General features: G+C 42.6%; 1 protein-coding gene across 1 annotated transcript; it reads left to right on the top strand.

Annotated features, from left to right (window-relative positions):
- Positions 1 to 13,759: 13,759 nt before the first annotated feature.
- LOC124272977 lies at positions 13,760 to 16,378 on the top strand. The gene is made up of 3 exons (XM_046708215.1): positions 13,760 to 13,937; positions 14,336 to 15,443; positions 16,093 to 16,378. The coding sequence occupies exons 1-3, from the start codon at positions 13,842 to 13,844 to the stop codon at positions 16,221 to 16,223; spliced, it is 1,335 nt and encodes a 444-aa protein (XP_046564171.1). The 5' UTR covers positions 13,760 to 13,841; the 3' UTR covers positions 16,224 to 16,378.
- The last annotated feature ends 1,976 nt before the right edge of the window (positions 16,379 to 18,354 follow it).

Here is an 18,354-nt window from a genome sequence, read left to right on the forward strand (position 1 = left end):
CAGTCAGACTCTCCTTCCTGTCGTTCCTTTCCTTCATCATGGTCAGATTCCTTTATGTACCTCACCATGGTCAGACTCTCGTTCCTGTCTTTCCTTTCCTCCATCATGGTCAGATTCCTTTATGTACCTCACCATGGTCAGACGCTCGTTCCTGTCTTTCCTTTCCTCCATCATGGTCAGATTCCTTTATGTACACCACCACAGTCAGACTCTCCTTCCTGTCTTTCCTTTCCTCCATCATGGTCAGACTCCTTTATGTACATCACCATGGTCAGACTCTCCTTCCTGTCTTTCCTTTCCTCCATCATGGTCAGACTCCTTTATGTACATCACCACAGTCAGACTCCCATTCCTGTCTTTCCTTTCCTCCATCATGGTCAGACTCCTTTATGGTCCTCACCACAGTCAGACTCCCCTTCCTGTCTTTCCTTTCCTCCATCATGGTCAGACTCCTTTATGTACATCATGGTCAGACTCTCGTTCCTGTCGTTCCTTTCCTCCATCATGGTCAGACTCCTTTATGTACATCACCACAGTCAGACTCCCTTTCCTGTCTTTCCTTTCCTCCATCATGGTCAGACTCCTTTATGTACATCACCACAGTCAGACTCTCGTTCCTGTCGTTCCTTTCCTCCATCATGGTCAGACTCCTTTATGTACATCACCACAGTCAGACTCCCTTTCCTGTCTTTCCTTTCCTCCATCATGGTCAGACTCCTTTATGTACATCACCACAGTCAGACTCTCTTTCCTGTCTTTCCTTTCCTCCATCATGGTCAGACTCCTTTATGTCCGTCACCACAGTCAGACTCTCCTTCCTGTCGTTCCGTTCTTCCATCATGGTCAGACTCCTTTTATGTACCTCACCATGGTCAGACTCTCGTTCCTGTCTTTCCTTTCTCCATCATGGTCAGACTCCTTTATGTACCTCACCATGGTCAGACTCTCGTTCCTGTCCTTCACCTGACTTCATAATCTGACTGTGATAGATAAACGGGATGCATATTGTGGAGCACGTACATCCATGTGCGATTAGGTGGCCAACCATTTGCTAAATGTTGGCATAATACCATGTTTAGCATCTGTTGAAAGAGGAAGAGCTGTTTGGTATTTTAAGGCTAGTTTGTCAACGGGTCAAGTGGCTAGAAGGTTTCATTGTCACAATTCAAAAATCGTCAAGTTATCACAGCGCCTATCCTCATTCATTTAAGGAACAGGTTCAAGCCAGCGTCCAGAACAGACACTGCTATTCGTGGAGTTCCCCAGATGGCGATTACGTAGGACTGCAGGCACGTAGGTGTTCCCTTCACTGACAAGTCCACATTTCATCTCAGTCATGTGGATGGAGGGATCAAAGTCCGGCGTCGACGTGGAGACCGTAACGCTGATTGGTGCGTTCAGTAGGTGACCCATATGGGTGGTGGAAGCGTTATGATTTGGGGGAGGGAATTAGTAGTCCTGGCAGGCCACGTCTATACATCTGTCGTGGTCGAGTTACAGCTCAAACGTATTGGTTTGAATTGGGTAAGAACTAGGCTAGGAGTTCTTCCAACACCTTTTAATGTCTGAGTTCTGTGAAATACAATAATAATAATAATAATAATAATGCATTTACAGAGACTGTCCAACACCTTCTCAGTGTATGCCCTTCCTTGGCACAAACATCATATGATAGCATGGCTCGTTGCTTCTACTATCCGAGGTCCAACCATGTCATGATTTTATTTATATCATTGAATTTTCTGTCCCTTTTAACAGCAACTCTCTCTCTCCCTCTCTCTCTCTATGAAGGTTCATGTCACCCTAACGTAATACACATACGCAATAACACTGTATAGCAACACTGCGTTAGTGTCATGAATATTCACTGACTCACATTTCTACTATCTAACGTCCTGCATAAACAAACATTTCTCAAATTTATACCCATACTTCATAATCCGAACCTTAATAAAGGGAACTTTTTCGTCAATAAGTCATGTCAACGATCGCAACTACAGCGTCATTCAGTACCACGATTAGACATGTGAATACTTTCTAGCCATTACTAGCCTCTAAGTAGATATAAATTGTAATATTAAAAAATTAGATACATTATTATCAAGACCGGACGTGGTGGCTCGACTTAATAATTGCGTGAGACCCACCAACATAACTGCAGGATTCTTATCAATTTCCCTTCCACCTCACGGAACATTAGTTGTGTATATAGACAAATATTAATCTATATATCATCTCCTACGTAGGAGGAAATAGGGGGAAATAGTATGTCCTATGTTGGGGATACTAGGTCCTTCGTAGGAGATATTAAGTCCTACGTAGGAGATATTATGTCCTACGTAGGAGATTTTAAGTACTACGTAGGAGATAGTGAGACCTACTACGCTTCCGTACAAATCAGTATACAATTACAAAATATATTCTTGCCTTGAAAAAAATTGTTTAAGTGTTCAAGGGAATTAACTCTTGCATACCCAATGCTTACTGAGTCAACACACAAAGTGAGAGAAGAGCTAGTAATATATCCCACAGACAACGACCTGACAGCTTCATAAAAACCCTTACCTCTACAAAGAATGCCCAAATTGTAAAAAATAATTACACAAAATAATCCCTAAATGAAGAGAACATTTATTAAAATTTTGAAAATCTAGCACTGCTTGAAAATCCATTTTACTCAAAGGGATGAAAAAATATATAATTCTCTGTGTAAAATACAAAATTCAGACCCGACATATACTCTAGAAAAGAAAAATATTCCCTAAGTTAAACTAACTTTTTGAATAGAAATAAAAAAATACGTAATTACATTACGTAAAACAATAGTGCTACCCTAAATAATTATAGACTCGCCCAAGCATGAACTTGCCAGGGACACTTTGAGTGAGTGAGTGAGTTGGGTTTTACGCCGCTTTTATCAATATTCCAGCAATATCATGGCGGAGGACACCAATAATATGCTTCACAAATTGTGCCCATGTGGGGAATCGAACCCTGGCCTTCGGCGTGACGAGCAACCGCTTTAACCACTAGTCTACTCCACCGCCCCTGGGAAATTTTTCAATATTGAAAATATGACTTTTTAACAAGATTAACATGTGAATTTATACATAAAATGTATAGAAGATATGTAATTGAACTAGGAAACAAAGGTTACCTGAAGAGTGAACCTCCCAACTCCCAGCATTTGAAACTCTTCTCACGAACAACTCTCTGACAGCATTGGCTGTCGAAAACCGGAAATGCACGCTTTTACGACATGAATTAGCAAAATTATTAGCAAAACTATTGGTGTGCCTTTGGGCTCTGAATATTAATATGTCGCGTTGGCCATAGCATATAACCCATGAATATGTATTAAAAGGTGAGGTTGCCTCGTTTTGTATCCCTTGTGATGCAATTATCATGTCTTGCTTGAATGTGTTGATTTATATACTATTATGTATATAAATAATAATACTATTCCAAAAAAGAAACGCATAACCCAGAAATCTATTGCGAAAATGTTTTATTTTCAAACATGTATAACTCGTCCACAAATAGACTTTAGTACATGAATTATTACATCATTTAGAAGAAGTAAATGTCTATACAACCAAGTGGATAATTCTAGATAAGGGAGACGTTGAGCGCGATGGTGACGACGTAGCACGGTCCCGACGTCGGGGCTTCTGGCTCTCAATACAATCTTTCTCAACCTGTTCCGTACAGTTTGACCGCATACCCTCCGAAGTCCAAGCACCCTGGCTGCTGTGCTCTCATCCGTGACAGTACGATCACGCAAATGTAGTACCCGGATGTACCGATCTTGGGCTGCAGTGGTGACTCGAGGTCACGCCGAAGACCCGGGTTCGATTCCCCACATGGACACAATGTGTTAAGCCCATTTCTGGTGTCCCCCGCCGTGATATTGCTGGAATATTGCTAAAAGCGGCGTAAAACTAAACTCAGTCAGTCAGTCAGTGTCGCAGAATCAAGACGTAGCGTAGTCGTTTGACCTTGAAACTTCTTCAAAACGAATGCCGATTTCCGAAAGCAGCCTGGATTTTTATAGCCAGACAGTACATGCTCTTTGCTGCACAATTTCAAGTGGAAGGTGATTGCTGTTGCGTTGTGGCGATGCCCTTTTTAATCCTTGTAAGAAATCTCTTCAAAATCAACATTTTCAGGTAAAGTCAATTTTTTACTTGTGCAGTTGTGTAAAATCATGGTATGAACACTTTGGTTAGATAGTTCGGCGATTGTCGGAACACAATAAGGTAATTAATAGATTTTAAAAAATACAAAATGCCTATGCGTTTTTTGGGGGGGATAGTATATTTCAGTGTAAAAATAGTTAAAAAATATTTTAATAATGTTAATTAGGGGATAACTGTACTGTGTTTGACGAATTGGGGACGTATACCGGTGGTTATATAGCCGCAAATTTAGTTATATCGGCGACGCGTAAGCGGAGCCGATATAACGTTAAATTTGCGGCTATATAACCACCGGTATACGTCCCCAATTCGTCAAACACAGTACAGTTATCCCCATTCTAATTCAACTCGTTTTACGCTGTTTTTTCGTGAAAGAAATTCATTATTTAAACCAGGTCAAAGTTCCTCTAGGTCAAAGGTTAATCATATCACTCCTTGAACTTACACTATCGCCAGAAAAAGTAGTTCCCTTTTTAAACTTCAACAAATTGAATAACAAGTCAAATGATCACGATAAACACGTTTATTATGTGCACACTGACTCAATCTGACAGTGATGAATGCATTATAGTGTAACTCTTCTGCACATAACAATTTTAAAACTTGTAGCGATGGAGCAAATATTTGTGACGTCATGATAACCTTGACCTTCACACAACGTGGTAATCGGCCATTCGAACGTCGAGACAAAAGCAGTGGAGAAGAAGAATCAACAATATCATCAAGTTATTTCACTAGAGTGTCATCTTGGCGTTATTATTAAAGTAAGTTAAACTTATTTTTGTTTCAAACATATTAAATAACGTAATAAATGCAAGGTCATTGCTTATTTCCAACGGTAACATGAACATCGAACAACATAAAACCTCCGATTGACGTGTTTGGACAGTGTTAGATCTACATGTTTACAATGAAGTCTAGGTCGAAGCGTTCGGTTAAATCTTTTGTTAATTAGGCCACATGCTTAGGATCGGGGCTACTAAAGTAATTGTACACATTAACTTGTGAGTTGTGCACTTCAAGTTGCTTCAAGAAAGGTAGAGTGGTAGAACTCACAGATAGAGTTTCTTGGTGTAAGTGTGTTGATACAGTAGCATTGTTGTCACCCTTGCCGTGTACATGTATGATAGAAGAGTACTGACGTTTCTGAAAATCAGATGAATCAGTGTTATAGCTGCGGATGCTCTGCTCATTTTTGTGGCCAGAAATTCTCATTATTTCTCTGGTTGCGACACCAGCGTGAGAAAGTAGGGTAATTGTAGTAGCTCTGACACTGTGATTTGTATAACTTTGACTAAGGTTGGCCTCAGTTGAGATTGTTTTCATCATATCATTCAGAGTTTTGACACCGACTGGTCTGCTTGTATACCAACATGAATCAGATACAGATATTTTGGCCTTGGGTTTCTGAAAGAATGCATCGTTGTCCGGACTACGTTTTTCGAGAAAAAGTCGTAAGGAGGAGATAGGACATTGTTCATCCATCGTAGCATACATTCGGGGTTTGCTTTCAAAGTCGCGATCTCGTAAATCATCACCTTGGTGGTTTTTCGTGGCCTCGTTATAGGCCATTTCCACATATTCCACACCGGAATCATCTTTTTTGAATACAAAGGAATCAGGCTTTAAGTTTCGCTGATTTTCACGGCCTCGGCGTGCGAAACTCAAAGTAATATCGAACCATACTTTGTTTTGTAGTGACCGCGGGTTGTTTACATCAAAAACATTAGTGTCATTTGATCTCTATTTTTTTCAAATCTCCTTCAGAGATAGCCGGATGGTGCTCGGTTTTGTCGTGACCCTCACGTTTGAGCTTTTTTAACATGCATTTAAACATCTGGTTAGATTTAAAGAATTCCTTGTCCTCGAGGAGCGAAATATTTCGGCTGTAGGGTGCTGATCTCAAGTGCCTGTTTAATGATGCCCTGATACCAACGAAAGTGCTTTTGCTGTACATATCTCCGTTGGCATTTCTAATTTCAGCATAGAACCGTCGAAGTTGTACATCTAATCTGTCTGTTGGTAGGGACTCAAACACCGAACTCTCTCCCCGTTTTTGTAGCCATTCTGTAACCAAAACAATATGATAGTCTTAGTTTTTATTTTCAAATTGTTTCATTGGTGATTACATTTTACTGCCTACACCATTACCGATATTTCTTTCCTATATCATTTTAATTAAAACACTACGTTTGATATGGTTTCACAGTTGTTCTGAGATAAATCGCCTGTTATTACTTCGACATATCCATGATATTTTGACGATTACGTACAGCTATTATTGAAAGGATAAGATATCAACTCTTTATTTCGTGTTGTGATCATCATTTTTTTATTCTGGTGAAAAGTCAGTCCTCTAAGCTTTGAATTATTCACAGACAGAGAATTACATACGACGAAAAGTGTTGACACCCCACTTGGTCATTCTATCCGTGTCGGTACTGTTAGCATTGGTCAAAAGATTTTCCAAATCTGACTCCTCCAGTTCAGCGAAACGATCTTTGTCCTCTGTTTTCACAGGTGCGGTATCCCTCGCCGGGACACTGTTATCGACATCGGTGACGCCATGATTGACGGCTGTCACTTCCGCGTTAGACGCGGCGTTGACATCCTCTGTCTTTTCATATGCCGACGTAGCCAAAATGTTGTCGATTTCTTCAGCAGCAAGTAGAATGTTTAGATCGGTCAAACTAGTTTCAAATGTTTCATCGTAATCGATAACAAAATCACCGTAATCTAAGCTAGCGTTCTCGCTTGATTGACAGGTCGCCATCTTTGTTTGTCAACAACGTGTGTAGGGATACATTCAAAGGTTTCGGTGAATCGGTTTTCAAATTGCGACCGTATATGCTGATTATACGGTCGGAAATTTATAGCATTGACCAATCAGAACTCGTGTTACATACTAAGTTGAATTAGAATTATTGTTGAATAATTGTTTGTTTGTTTTTTAAATAAATATAATTGTTGGAAAAAACTTGATTGCATTTTTAATAGATCAATGGTTTTCTTATACTTGGCATTTAATATTAGTAACCGAGAATGTTAGTTGCTGTATCCTCAAAGGGGGGATAAGTATTGTAAAATATTGTTTTATTGAGAGGGTATGTAAGTCCCGAAAAATTCAAAGTAAAGTTAGATCAACTGCTATCTTTGATCGTAGTATGTTATTTCAATTCATGGCTAGATGGCTACAATTGCTAGCATCTGAAGGGAGTGTGTCCATTTAGTCCATGCAGGAAGCAAATGTAATGTAAGTCCCCATGGTCCCTAGTATGGTGATCGACCTTCATTTGATGGCGATCTATTTTTATATTGTCTTGTCTTCAATAGTAATAAAAGTTTAGAGTTGCATGCAACTTTTACATCTATATCTGTGATATTCTAGTAGTTTTTACTTCCTTCGTTGACGGGAGTTTAGAATTCAACTTTTTGTATTTTATATGTATAACCTGTTTTAGACACGATATTGCTGGAATACTGCCGATATGACCTAAAATCGTGAATGAGTGAGTGAGTTTAGTTTTACGCCGCACTCAGCAATATTCCAGCTATATGGCGGTGGTCTGTAAATAATCAAGTCCGGACCAGACAATCCAGTGATCAACATCATGAGCATCGATCTGCGCAGTTGGGAACCGATGACACATGTCAACCAAGTCAGCGATCCTGACCACCCGATCCCGTTAGTCGCCTCTTACGACAAGCATGGGTTACGGAAGATCAATAAATATTCTAACCCGGATCTTCACGGGTCTTAAAATCGTAACTCACTCACTAATGTTATCAGTTAAAGTTTCCTGGATCATCGCTTGATAGTCGATGGATGACAGCTATTATATCTTGTCATAGCCCTCAAAGGTATAGCAGCATTCTGCATATCAATAACGTGCCATCTTTGAGCAGTTCTCAGTTAAGGAGGCCCCGTACTTGCTAATCAGTTGATTTTCCATGTTATGGATCTCTTCACTGAAGCCATATATTTTCTCAACGACGGGTACATGTACTGTATTTAATGCTCGCCTTTGATCGAAGCATGATATGTAACGCCATCAAATAAATCAATATTACTCTCCAGGTCACATCGACATATCACCATGGTAATCATTACTCGCTTAGGGTTAAGATAACCTAGCATCGAGTCACTGACGTACGTGGAAAGAATGTCATTGCTGTGATATGCTGTGTTTATAAATAAAACTGAGTTGCTTTGTCTGAATGATCGATTCAACCTGTAAAGCAAATGACCATTCTAAAACATCACTGACTTATGACTTTGAGACTTGTGCAAATGTTGTATCGATAAAGGGAAACGAATTTTAACGTACCAAAATAATTCACATGTTCACTTTCCAATATTTGGAGAAGACTTTATTTCCACACCTCACCCAAGCCCATTTCACTCATACCTCATCCACCAACACCACTCACTATCCACCCATGTCCCGTCACTCGTACCCCATCTACCTACAACCCTCACTATCCTCCCTAGTGCCGTCACTCGTACCCCATTAACCAACATCACTCACTATCCACCCATGTCCCCTCACTCGTACCCCATCTACATACACCCCTTACTATCCACTCATGTCCAGTCACTCGTACCCCATCTACCTACACCCCTTACAATCCACTCATGTCCCCTCACTCGTACCCCATCTACCTACAACCCTCACTATCCTCCCATGTGCCGTCACTCGTACCCCATCCAACAACACCACTCACTATCCACCCATGTCCCCTCACTCGTACCCTACCCATCAACACCCCTCACTATCCTCCTATGTCCCGTCACTCGTACCCTAAGTACCTACACCCCTCACTATCCTTCTATGTCCCGTCACTCGTACCACATCTACCTACATCACTCACAATCCACACATATCCCCTCACTATCCTCCTATGTCCCCTCACTCGTACCCCACCTACCTACACCCCTCACTATCATCCCATGTCAGGTCACTCGTACCCCATCCACAAACACAACTCACTATCCACCCATGTCCCCTCACACGTACCCTACCCATCAACACCACTCACTATATTCCCATGTCCGGGCACTCGTACCCTACCCATCACCACCCCTCACTATCCTCCTATGTCCCGTCACTCGTACCCCATCTACCTACATTCCTCACCATCAACCCATGTCCCCTCACTCGTACCTCATCCACCAACACATCTCACTATCCTCCCTTGTCCCCTCACTCGTACCCCATCTACCAACACCCCTCACTATCCACCCATGTCCCCTCACTTGCACCCCATCCACCAACACCCCCTCACTATCCTCCCATGCCCCCCATCACTATTCGTGTCCTATCATCTACCTACATCGATCACATCCACACATATCCCTCACTCCATGTACCCCATCCACCAACACACCCTCACTATCCTACATTTCCGGGCACTCTGTACCTTACACACCTCACTATCCACCCATGTCACTTTCCATTCCTCTCCATCCATCACCTTCCATCCATTCCATTCCATCCACTCCATCCATTCCATTCCATTCCTCCATCCACTTCCCCATCCATTCCATCCACTCCATGTCCATTCCTCCATTCCATTCCCTCCATGTCCATTCCACTCCACATCCATCCATCCATCCACCCCTCCATGTCCATGTCCATCCATTCCATCTCCATTCATCCATGTCCATTTCGTCCATTCCATGTCCATCCATTCCATGTCCACCCTCCATCCTCCATCCATTCCATGTCCATTCCACCCATTCCATGTCCATTCCTCATCCATGTCCATTCCATGTCCATCTCCATGTCCATCCACCACCATTCCATTCCATCCACCATCCATTCCACCATCCTTCCATTCCTCCTTCCTCCATGTCCTTCCATCCATCTCCATCCACCATGTCCATCAATCCATGTCCATTGTCCATTCATCTCCATCCATCCACTCTTCCTTCCTCCATTCCATCCATTCTTGTCCTCCACCATGTCCATTCCATCCATCCATGTCCTCCATTTCATTCCATCCATCCTCCTGTCCATCCATGTCCATGTCCATTCCATGTCACATCCTCCATGTCCATCCATTCCATGTCCATTCCACCATTTTCCATCCATCTCCATGTCCACTGTGTCCATTCCATGTCCATCCACTCCTCCATTCCTCCATCCATGTCCTCCATTCCATCCTTCCTCCATGTCCATCCTTCCATCCATCCATTCCATGTCCATTTTCATCTCCACCTCCATGTCCATCCATTCCCATCCATGTTCATTTCCATTCCATCCATGTCCATTCCATTCCATGTCCATCCTTCATCCATGTCCATCCATGTCCATTCCATCTCCGTCCATTCCATCTCCACCCCCTCTAGGTCCATGTCCACTCCATTCCATCTTCCATTCCATGTCCATCCACTCCATGTCCACCCTTGTCCATCCTTCCTTCCTGTCCATTCCTCCACTCCATTCCCACCATGTCCATTCCATCCATCCATATCCATCCTCCATGTCCATTCCATCTCCCTCGTGTCCATTCCATGTCCACCACTCCATGTCCATTCCTCCATGTCCATGTCCTCCATGTCCGCGTCCTCGTTCCATGTCCATTCCATGTCACCATGTCTCGTCCATCCGTCCTCCATGTCCACTCCATTCCATCCCACTGTCCATGTCCTTCCTCTTTCCTTCTCATTCCTCCATGTCCACCATTCCATCCTCCATGTCCTGCCATTCCATTCCATGTCCATTCCATTCCATGTCCTATTCCTCTCGTCGGTGTCCATGTCCTCCTCCATTCCCATCTCTCCATGTCCACTGTTCCATTCCATCCACGTCTTCCTTCCGTCCACTCCATGTCCATCCATGTCCGGTCACTCATTCCATCTCACATCCATTGCCTCACTTGTCCCATTCCGTGTCCGTCCTCTATTCCATCTACCCACACTCCATGTCCTTCACATGTCCATGCCTATTCCTATTCCACCTCATTCCATCTTTCCATGTCCATGCCTATTCCCTTTCATCCACCACCTGTTCCATCCACCTCCATGTCATGCCTGTCCATCGCCACTCCATGTCCATTCCTATTCGTCCATTCCATCTCCACCACCTCCATTCACTCAATCCTTCCTGTCCGTCCACTCCATTCCACTCCTGTGTCCACTATTCCGTCCATGCCTTCTTCCATGTCCTCTATTCCATCCTCCACACCCTCCATGTCCCTCCTCGTACCCTCGTCTATCTACACGTGTCGCTATACATATGTAAACTCCCTACGCATCCACCTACACCCCTCACTATCCGTACAATGTCCGCTCACTCTTTTATCCAACAACACCCCTCACTATCCTCCGGTGTCGTCCGTCACCTCTTACCCCATCTACCTACACCTCACTATCCTCTTCATGTCCCTCCTCGTACCCCCATCTTACCTACACCCCCTCACTATCACATATGTCCTCTCTCTCGTACCCTATCCACCAACGCCCACTATCCACCCATTACCGCTCTCCGTGGATGCATCTACCAAAACCACACCCTATCAACCAACGCGCGCACTATCCACCCGTGTTTCCCTCTAAGCCTTTTCAAGCGACTTGACTGGTATTCAGGAATGTACTCGTTCAAGGTAGCATGTGATAAACATTTGTCTATTTTAACGCTAAATGAGGATTTTCAATTTCGGCGTGTAGTGTCACAGAATACACAATTCACATGCAATGCACGTGAAAGTTGGGGATCAGATAGTCTCAATGATGGGTATAAAAGGTTGATCGCTGTCTGTCGATTATTCTCTGTATTTGGAATAGTGTTGACGAACGCAAAATGCTACGTCTAAGTGAAGCCAACCGTCATATCGCCATTGGTTTGCTTGAAGCTGGCCAGTCTCAACGTACAGTTGCCCGACGCATGAATGTTCACCAAAGCACCATTTCACGGCTCTGGGAGAGATATCGCCGGCAGAATGCGGTAGCAGATGCCCCTCGTAGTGGGCGACCTCGAGCGACCACTGCGGCGCAGGATCGCTTAATTCCGGGTATATCACCTGCGTCATCAAACAGCTACGGCGACCAGTACCGCTCGACAAATACCCGGATTGAGGCTTTCTGCACAGACCGTCAGGAACAGGTTGAGAGGCTGGTTTACGTGCCAGAAGACCTTATTTTGGCCCTGTACTTCGACAACAACATCGTCGACATCGAGTTCAATGGTGCACCAACGTTCAGGCCTGGAATCTACCGAATTGGCGTAGAATCTGGTTCAGTGATGAATCACGATTTCTATTGGAACGACGCGATGGAAGAATGCTGGTGTACAGACGTTGACGTGAACGTTTCGCCGACGCTTGCGTTCCCCCAGGTGGACAGACTCGGCCGGGACAGTGTTATGATGTGGGGAGAGATCACCTGCCGTAGGAGAAGTGATTTGGTGATAATCCAGGGCAACCTGACAGCTCAACGGTACTGTGACGAAATCCTACGCCCACACCTCCTTCCAATCATTGATCGCCAGAGGGAGTTCTTTCAATAGGACAATGCCAGGCCCCACACAGCACGTCACACTAGAGACTTCCCCCAGAACCACAACATCAATGTGCTGCCCTGGCCCTCAAGATCACCGGACTTAAACCCGATCGAACAGCTGTGGGATGCCCTGGACAGACGGGTGCGACGCCGTAACCCTCAGCCCCAGACACTTCAGCAACTCGCACAGGCACTACAGGCAGAGTGGGCTGCGATTGGGCAACACGAGATTCTGAGACTTATTCGTTCGATGCCGAGGCGATGCCGTGCAGTTCTGGGTGTCCACGGTGGTCACACGAGGTATTGACTTCAGCGCCACCACACGTCTCCATGTGACACTCAAACTGACTTTCCTCGAGTTGGTGCCAAAGACGGATAAGTCTGCATTCCCAGTGTGCAATGTCGCTATATTTCATTGACTCATAAAGCCTACAAGATGTTTCAAAATAAACATAATAATACAATTGAAATTCCTATATGCATTTCTTTTTTTTGAGAGTAAACAATGAGCATATGTTTTAAGATAGGACATATGCACTGCTATTTCCTTTATGTGTATTCACAAGTCAACATAGGTTTTAACAAATGATAATGTCAACGATCCTTGAAAGTTCATGGGCGATAACAAGTGAGTGAGTGAGTTGAGTTTTTACGCCGCCCTCAGCAATATTCCAGCTATATGGCGGTGGTCTGTAAATAATCAAGTCTGGACCAGACAATCCAGTGATAAAAAAAATATGAGCATCGATCTGCGCAGTTGGGAACCGATGACATGTGTCAACCAAGTCAGCGAGCCTGACCACCCGATCCCGTTAGTCGCCTCTTACGACAAGCATGGGCTACTGAAGATAATATTCTAACCCGAATCTTCATGGGTGGGCGAAAACAAGATTTCTCGAAAAATCGAAAATCGAAATGGGCTTCACACCTTGTACCCATGAGGGGAATCGAACCCAGGTCTTCGGTATGGCGAGCGAACGCTTTAACCACTGGGCTTAACCATCGCCCCTCTAATCAGAAGGCAGCCTCATTATATATACGTTCATGTTTCAGCTGGGGATGGAGAATGCCGGACTTTGAGGAGAAAACGATTCGCCCCAATTGTAACGTTCATCGCCAAATTTTCCGTCAAGAAATTGATGTCCTTTGGTATCGATACTCTGATAGATCACGCCGAACAAGCCAGGACTACTGAGAAACTGGAAACCATTTTGCAGATTCTCAATTCGATGCAAGTATGTAACATATTATCCCTTCAACACACATTTCCTTTCTGCCAATTACAATTGAAACGTACATTGTGTTGTTTGCATAGAGGGGCTTTGAGGTAGCCTAGAGGTTACAGCAATTGCTCGTCACGCTGAAGACGAGATTTCTATTCTCTAAAGCTGTACAATATTTAATGCGTAAAGCCCGTTTTTTGTCTCCTCCTCCATGACATTGTGGGAATGTTGCTAATAGCGGTACCGGTGTTAACTTACTCTTTGTTATCAGCCATAGTGAAAATTTGGTTTCGCTTTTCCAAATGATTAATTTCTCGATGTCTTTCAGTGGGATTTAGAAGTTGTACATTAATGTCCAAGATATTTTTATGGATTAAATTAAAAAGAAGTTAATTTCTCATTCATTTCAGGAAACACATGAAAATTTCCTAAAAAAACTAAACGAACTCAAGGAACTGTCAACTATACAGGATGCAGAAAGGGTTGAACGAAGTCTACTTGTTATTTTTGAACAGTTTGACACATTCATTAAGTCTTCTAAAGCGTGCGTGCAGGCAAATACAACCAACAGCTGTACCCAAACCCTGGAGAACGAAAAAGAAACCCTGAAACTCGATCTGAGGAGAATACCAAGCTTGTTAACACAACTTCATTTGGTAATCAAGGGGTTGAGCGTAGTATCTGCAGGGCGAAACTCTGGCCTAGCATGTGATTTTGTTAGACACGTTCTCAGGGAACTTCAATCAGCCACAACACAAAACTACAATCTTACACGAAGCCTGGACGATATCAGCAATTACAAGGACGAACTGATAAAACTCCAGGTTAACTCCTATCAGCTGTACAACCTAACCTGTACTTCAAACAACCCAACCTGTTCTGTAGTGAGGACAAAATTGGAGGATCACTTACGAGATCAAGACGAAAGATTTCAGAGTTGCACGCCTCAGTTTTTCTCCCAGCTGCAGAACATAAACATCGTCCATCCTAAAACCGGCACAGTTTTGTTTACCAATCAGAAGTATTCTATTGTGATCGATGGTACTTTTGATTGGGACAAAATCGACAAACCGCAAGATGCAGGACTGCGATGTCCAAAGGGAGATTCTAGTGAGGTATTCTCTTGGGAGGATGCATCGCCCGATAGAAGATCTGGCTTTTACCTGAGACAGAAGAGTGGATGCTATTTGAGTTTCGATAGACCATTTCTGAACTATGAGAAAGTGTTTCCAACTTTGTGGACAGACAATGATAAGATAGACAGGAAAGAGTTCCTGATTTGTAAACCCTCCAAACACGATGCGGTAACAATTCTGATAACAGCTACAGCTGAAGCAGACTCTGACACAACATACAGCTTCAAAGAAGTAGATACTGGAAAATACTTGAACGTCCGCGCTGAACAAACAAGTGTTTATGATGAGATTAACAGGAGGCTGAACTTGGTACTCTTTCTCCACAAAGACCAGTTCTACTGGAAACAGGCACTGAGTGGATCAAATAAAGGAACATGCGATGGTAAGATATCATTAAAGAAAGACTAATAACACATGTGCTCGGAAGAAGTGAAATCATCAAGTAAATATTGTCATTATCATTTTTACTTGTGTAACTGACATCTAAAACAAATTGCAACACATAGTATTATATATTCATAAAAATAATAAGTCATCTTCTATAGCGCACAGTCTCCAAACACCAAGTGATTGCTCGGGGCGCTTAATCAGAATGTGATTCTTATTACCCCGGTTATAGTCATATGACTTTATCCAACCGGGTACCCATTTTCTGCTGGGTGAACAGAGGCAATTTGGAAAAACTCACTTGCTTCGTTGTGGGACAGGACTGAAGTCCTAGAAACTCTCAGGAGTCAAGCTGCCAAACATGGTCACCCATCCAAGGACTTTCCGAGCTCGACGTTGCCTAACTTAACTAATTCGTTACCTGAGCTCTGTCCACAGGTCCACACGCCACACGCCATACATGTGCAGCTATGGGTACACTATGAGATTCTGGTGTACGGCTTCCTGATAGTGCTGGGTGGTCTCACAGCCCACCCACTACATTAATCAATGACCACAAAAGACCAAATGTTACACTCACTGATGACTCGTTTGTGCTGAATTGATTACTTTGATATTTTTTTCAACCAGACTATCTTTTTCAGAAGCATCAACTGTTGCAGCAACAGACACATCCGATGGAAGCTACCTCGGACTATACATCGGAATAGCCGTCGGCGTGGTTGCCCTAATACTTATTATAGTGTGTTGTTGCTGTTGTTGCTGTAGCCACTAATCGACTCCCAAACCCAACAATAAAGATATATCCAGCTAGATATTTTAACTTTGATCCTTAAGTTTCGAAAAGGTAGGTAGGGTAAATGTTGATATTAATATTTATCCCTGAAACAAGAAGGATCGTCGACGTTTCTTGTGGGCAATATTATGTTTGTACAGACCATCTTAAACCAACCACTTGTTGTTGCTGAAATTTTGGAAAGGTCTGTTGGCTTTGGGGTATGGGTAACGCTATCTGTATTTTTGTATTTTTCCGTCTCTCGCGCGTCCTGAATTTTCATTCAAAGTTAAATAATCAAAATGGTTTTGGACCTCTTTTTCCCTCAAAGGGTGTACCCTGGTGTGATAAAAAAAGATACTTTCACTCTGGCTAACACGTACAAATCAAACAGGTCAGCTTGATGTTTCTTCACCTACATTTGCTGAAGCAAAGGGATTCGATCTGCATCACTATTATCAAGCGATGGAACTTTTTAGATTTCAAACAGCATGTTACACAACTAAAATATTTTTTCGCCCGCTCGCTCTCTTGTTGTTTGACATCAGACATGAGGAACGCAGAAACAAGTATGAATGGGCTAATGTTGAGGATCTATAGTTGCGCCCGCTGTGTCACAATCTGATTGATCGCCGTAAAAATGTCCTTTGTGGGAACAGTATACCCAAGCTCATGTATATATTCAGTGCAGGTCACACTGTTGAAATTTGTAATCTCCTTCAGCTTCGTCTATATCCTGGTTGGTGTCCCTGGATACTAGACGTGTTTGATCAGCCTTGAACATGTTGCTATATGTTTTCATAGCCCTATTTAAGCTCACTAACCTTTGTCATGTGTATTCACGAGGGAATACCACAAATACTTCCAAATATAGCTCTGCCATATTCACGTAGCTCTCCAGACTGTTGCTGTTCAATTAGTTAAGTAGTCGATACAATAGAATATGTTTGTTAATTTGAAGTGATTGTAAAGCAAATGTATGTTTATGTTTGTGATCGTTGCTTTCATAACGTGTGTACGTGTAAGTAATATCTAAAGCTATGATTTTAAGTATACATATAAATAAATATATATATATGCCGGACCCACAAAAAATTGTTTCTGTGTAATGTAGAGTAAAAACACGACGGCTCTCGCAAAGTAATCATCACAGAAGAAAACCAATTCGACATTTTTCCTGGAACAACGGACAATGCGAAACAATACAGTTCACGGAAATATCGATTCAGTCACCAGAGATATTTCCAGAGAGATCCAGTTGTATGTTCAGTTACTTCTTTGAGAGGCATTTTTAGAAATCGATATTAAGTTAGTTTACTCGGTAATCGATAAAATCAAATTTGTTTGTCAGTTATAGAGTGGTATAGCAAATCCATGTCTGTGTTTATGATCTTTTGCTTTCATAATGTTTGTGCATGTAGGTAATACTATTAGCTAAATGTGATTTTTAGATTCATACAAGCTTGACCATGAGACATGTTACTTCTTTGTTTTTATACATGTTATTGCTCCAAAGGCTTCAGTGGTTTGTTGTTATTTTATATAGACGAACTGCTGACACTATGTGTCACGTCTTAGCATGCCATGGATGTGTGTCGCTGTGTGTACATGGATGCAACACAACTCCTGGTTATACCAAAACAGTCGGACTGAGTGAGTTGGGTTTGACGGCGTTTTTAGCAATATCACGGTGGTGGAGACCTGAAATGGGCTTCACGCATTTTATAGTCTTCGGCGTGACGAGCGAACAATTAAACAACTACTCTACCCCAGCGCCCACAGACAGTTACTCTACCCCAGCGCCCACAGAACAGTCTCCCATGTAAAAGGATACAAGCACGTATCTCGTGGAAATGAAGTATTGGATTCTTTATGAATATATGTGTTTAGATTGAGCGTAAACACATTCTCTAGTAGAAGGATTTGACAAGGATGAGACAATACTTAAGTGTTGTTATTGTGGAAGTGTAAAAATTATTTTTTTTATCAAAATATGATTTGTAGGATCATAGTGAAAACATATATTTCATGGAACAACGCATAATGTGAAATTACTACTGAACGAAGAAATATCGATTACGTCAACATACAAGAGAACGAGATATTGCAGGTAGAAATGCAATATGGTGTG

The sequence above is a fragment of the Haliotis rubra genome, unplaced genomic scaffold, assembly GCF_003918875.1.
Source record: "Haliotis rubra isolate DU_JTF1 unplaced genomic scaffold, ASM391887v1 Scf175, whole genome shotgun sequence".
NCBI classification, from domain to species: Eukaryota; Metazoa; Mollusca; class Gastropoda; order Lepetellida; family Haliotidae; genus Haliotis; species Haliotis rubra.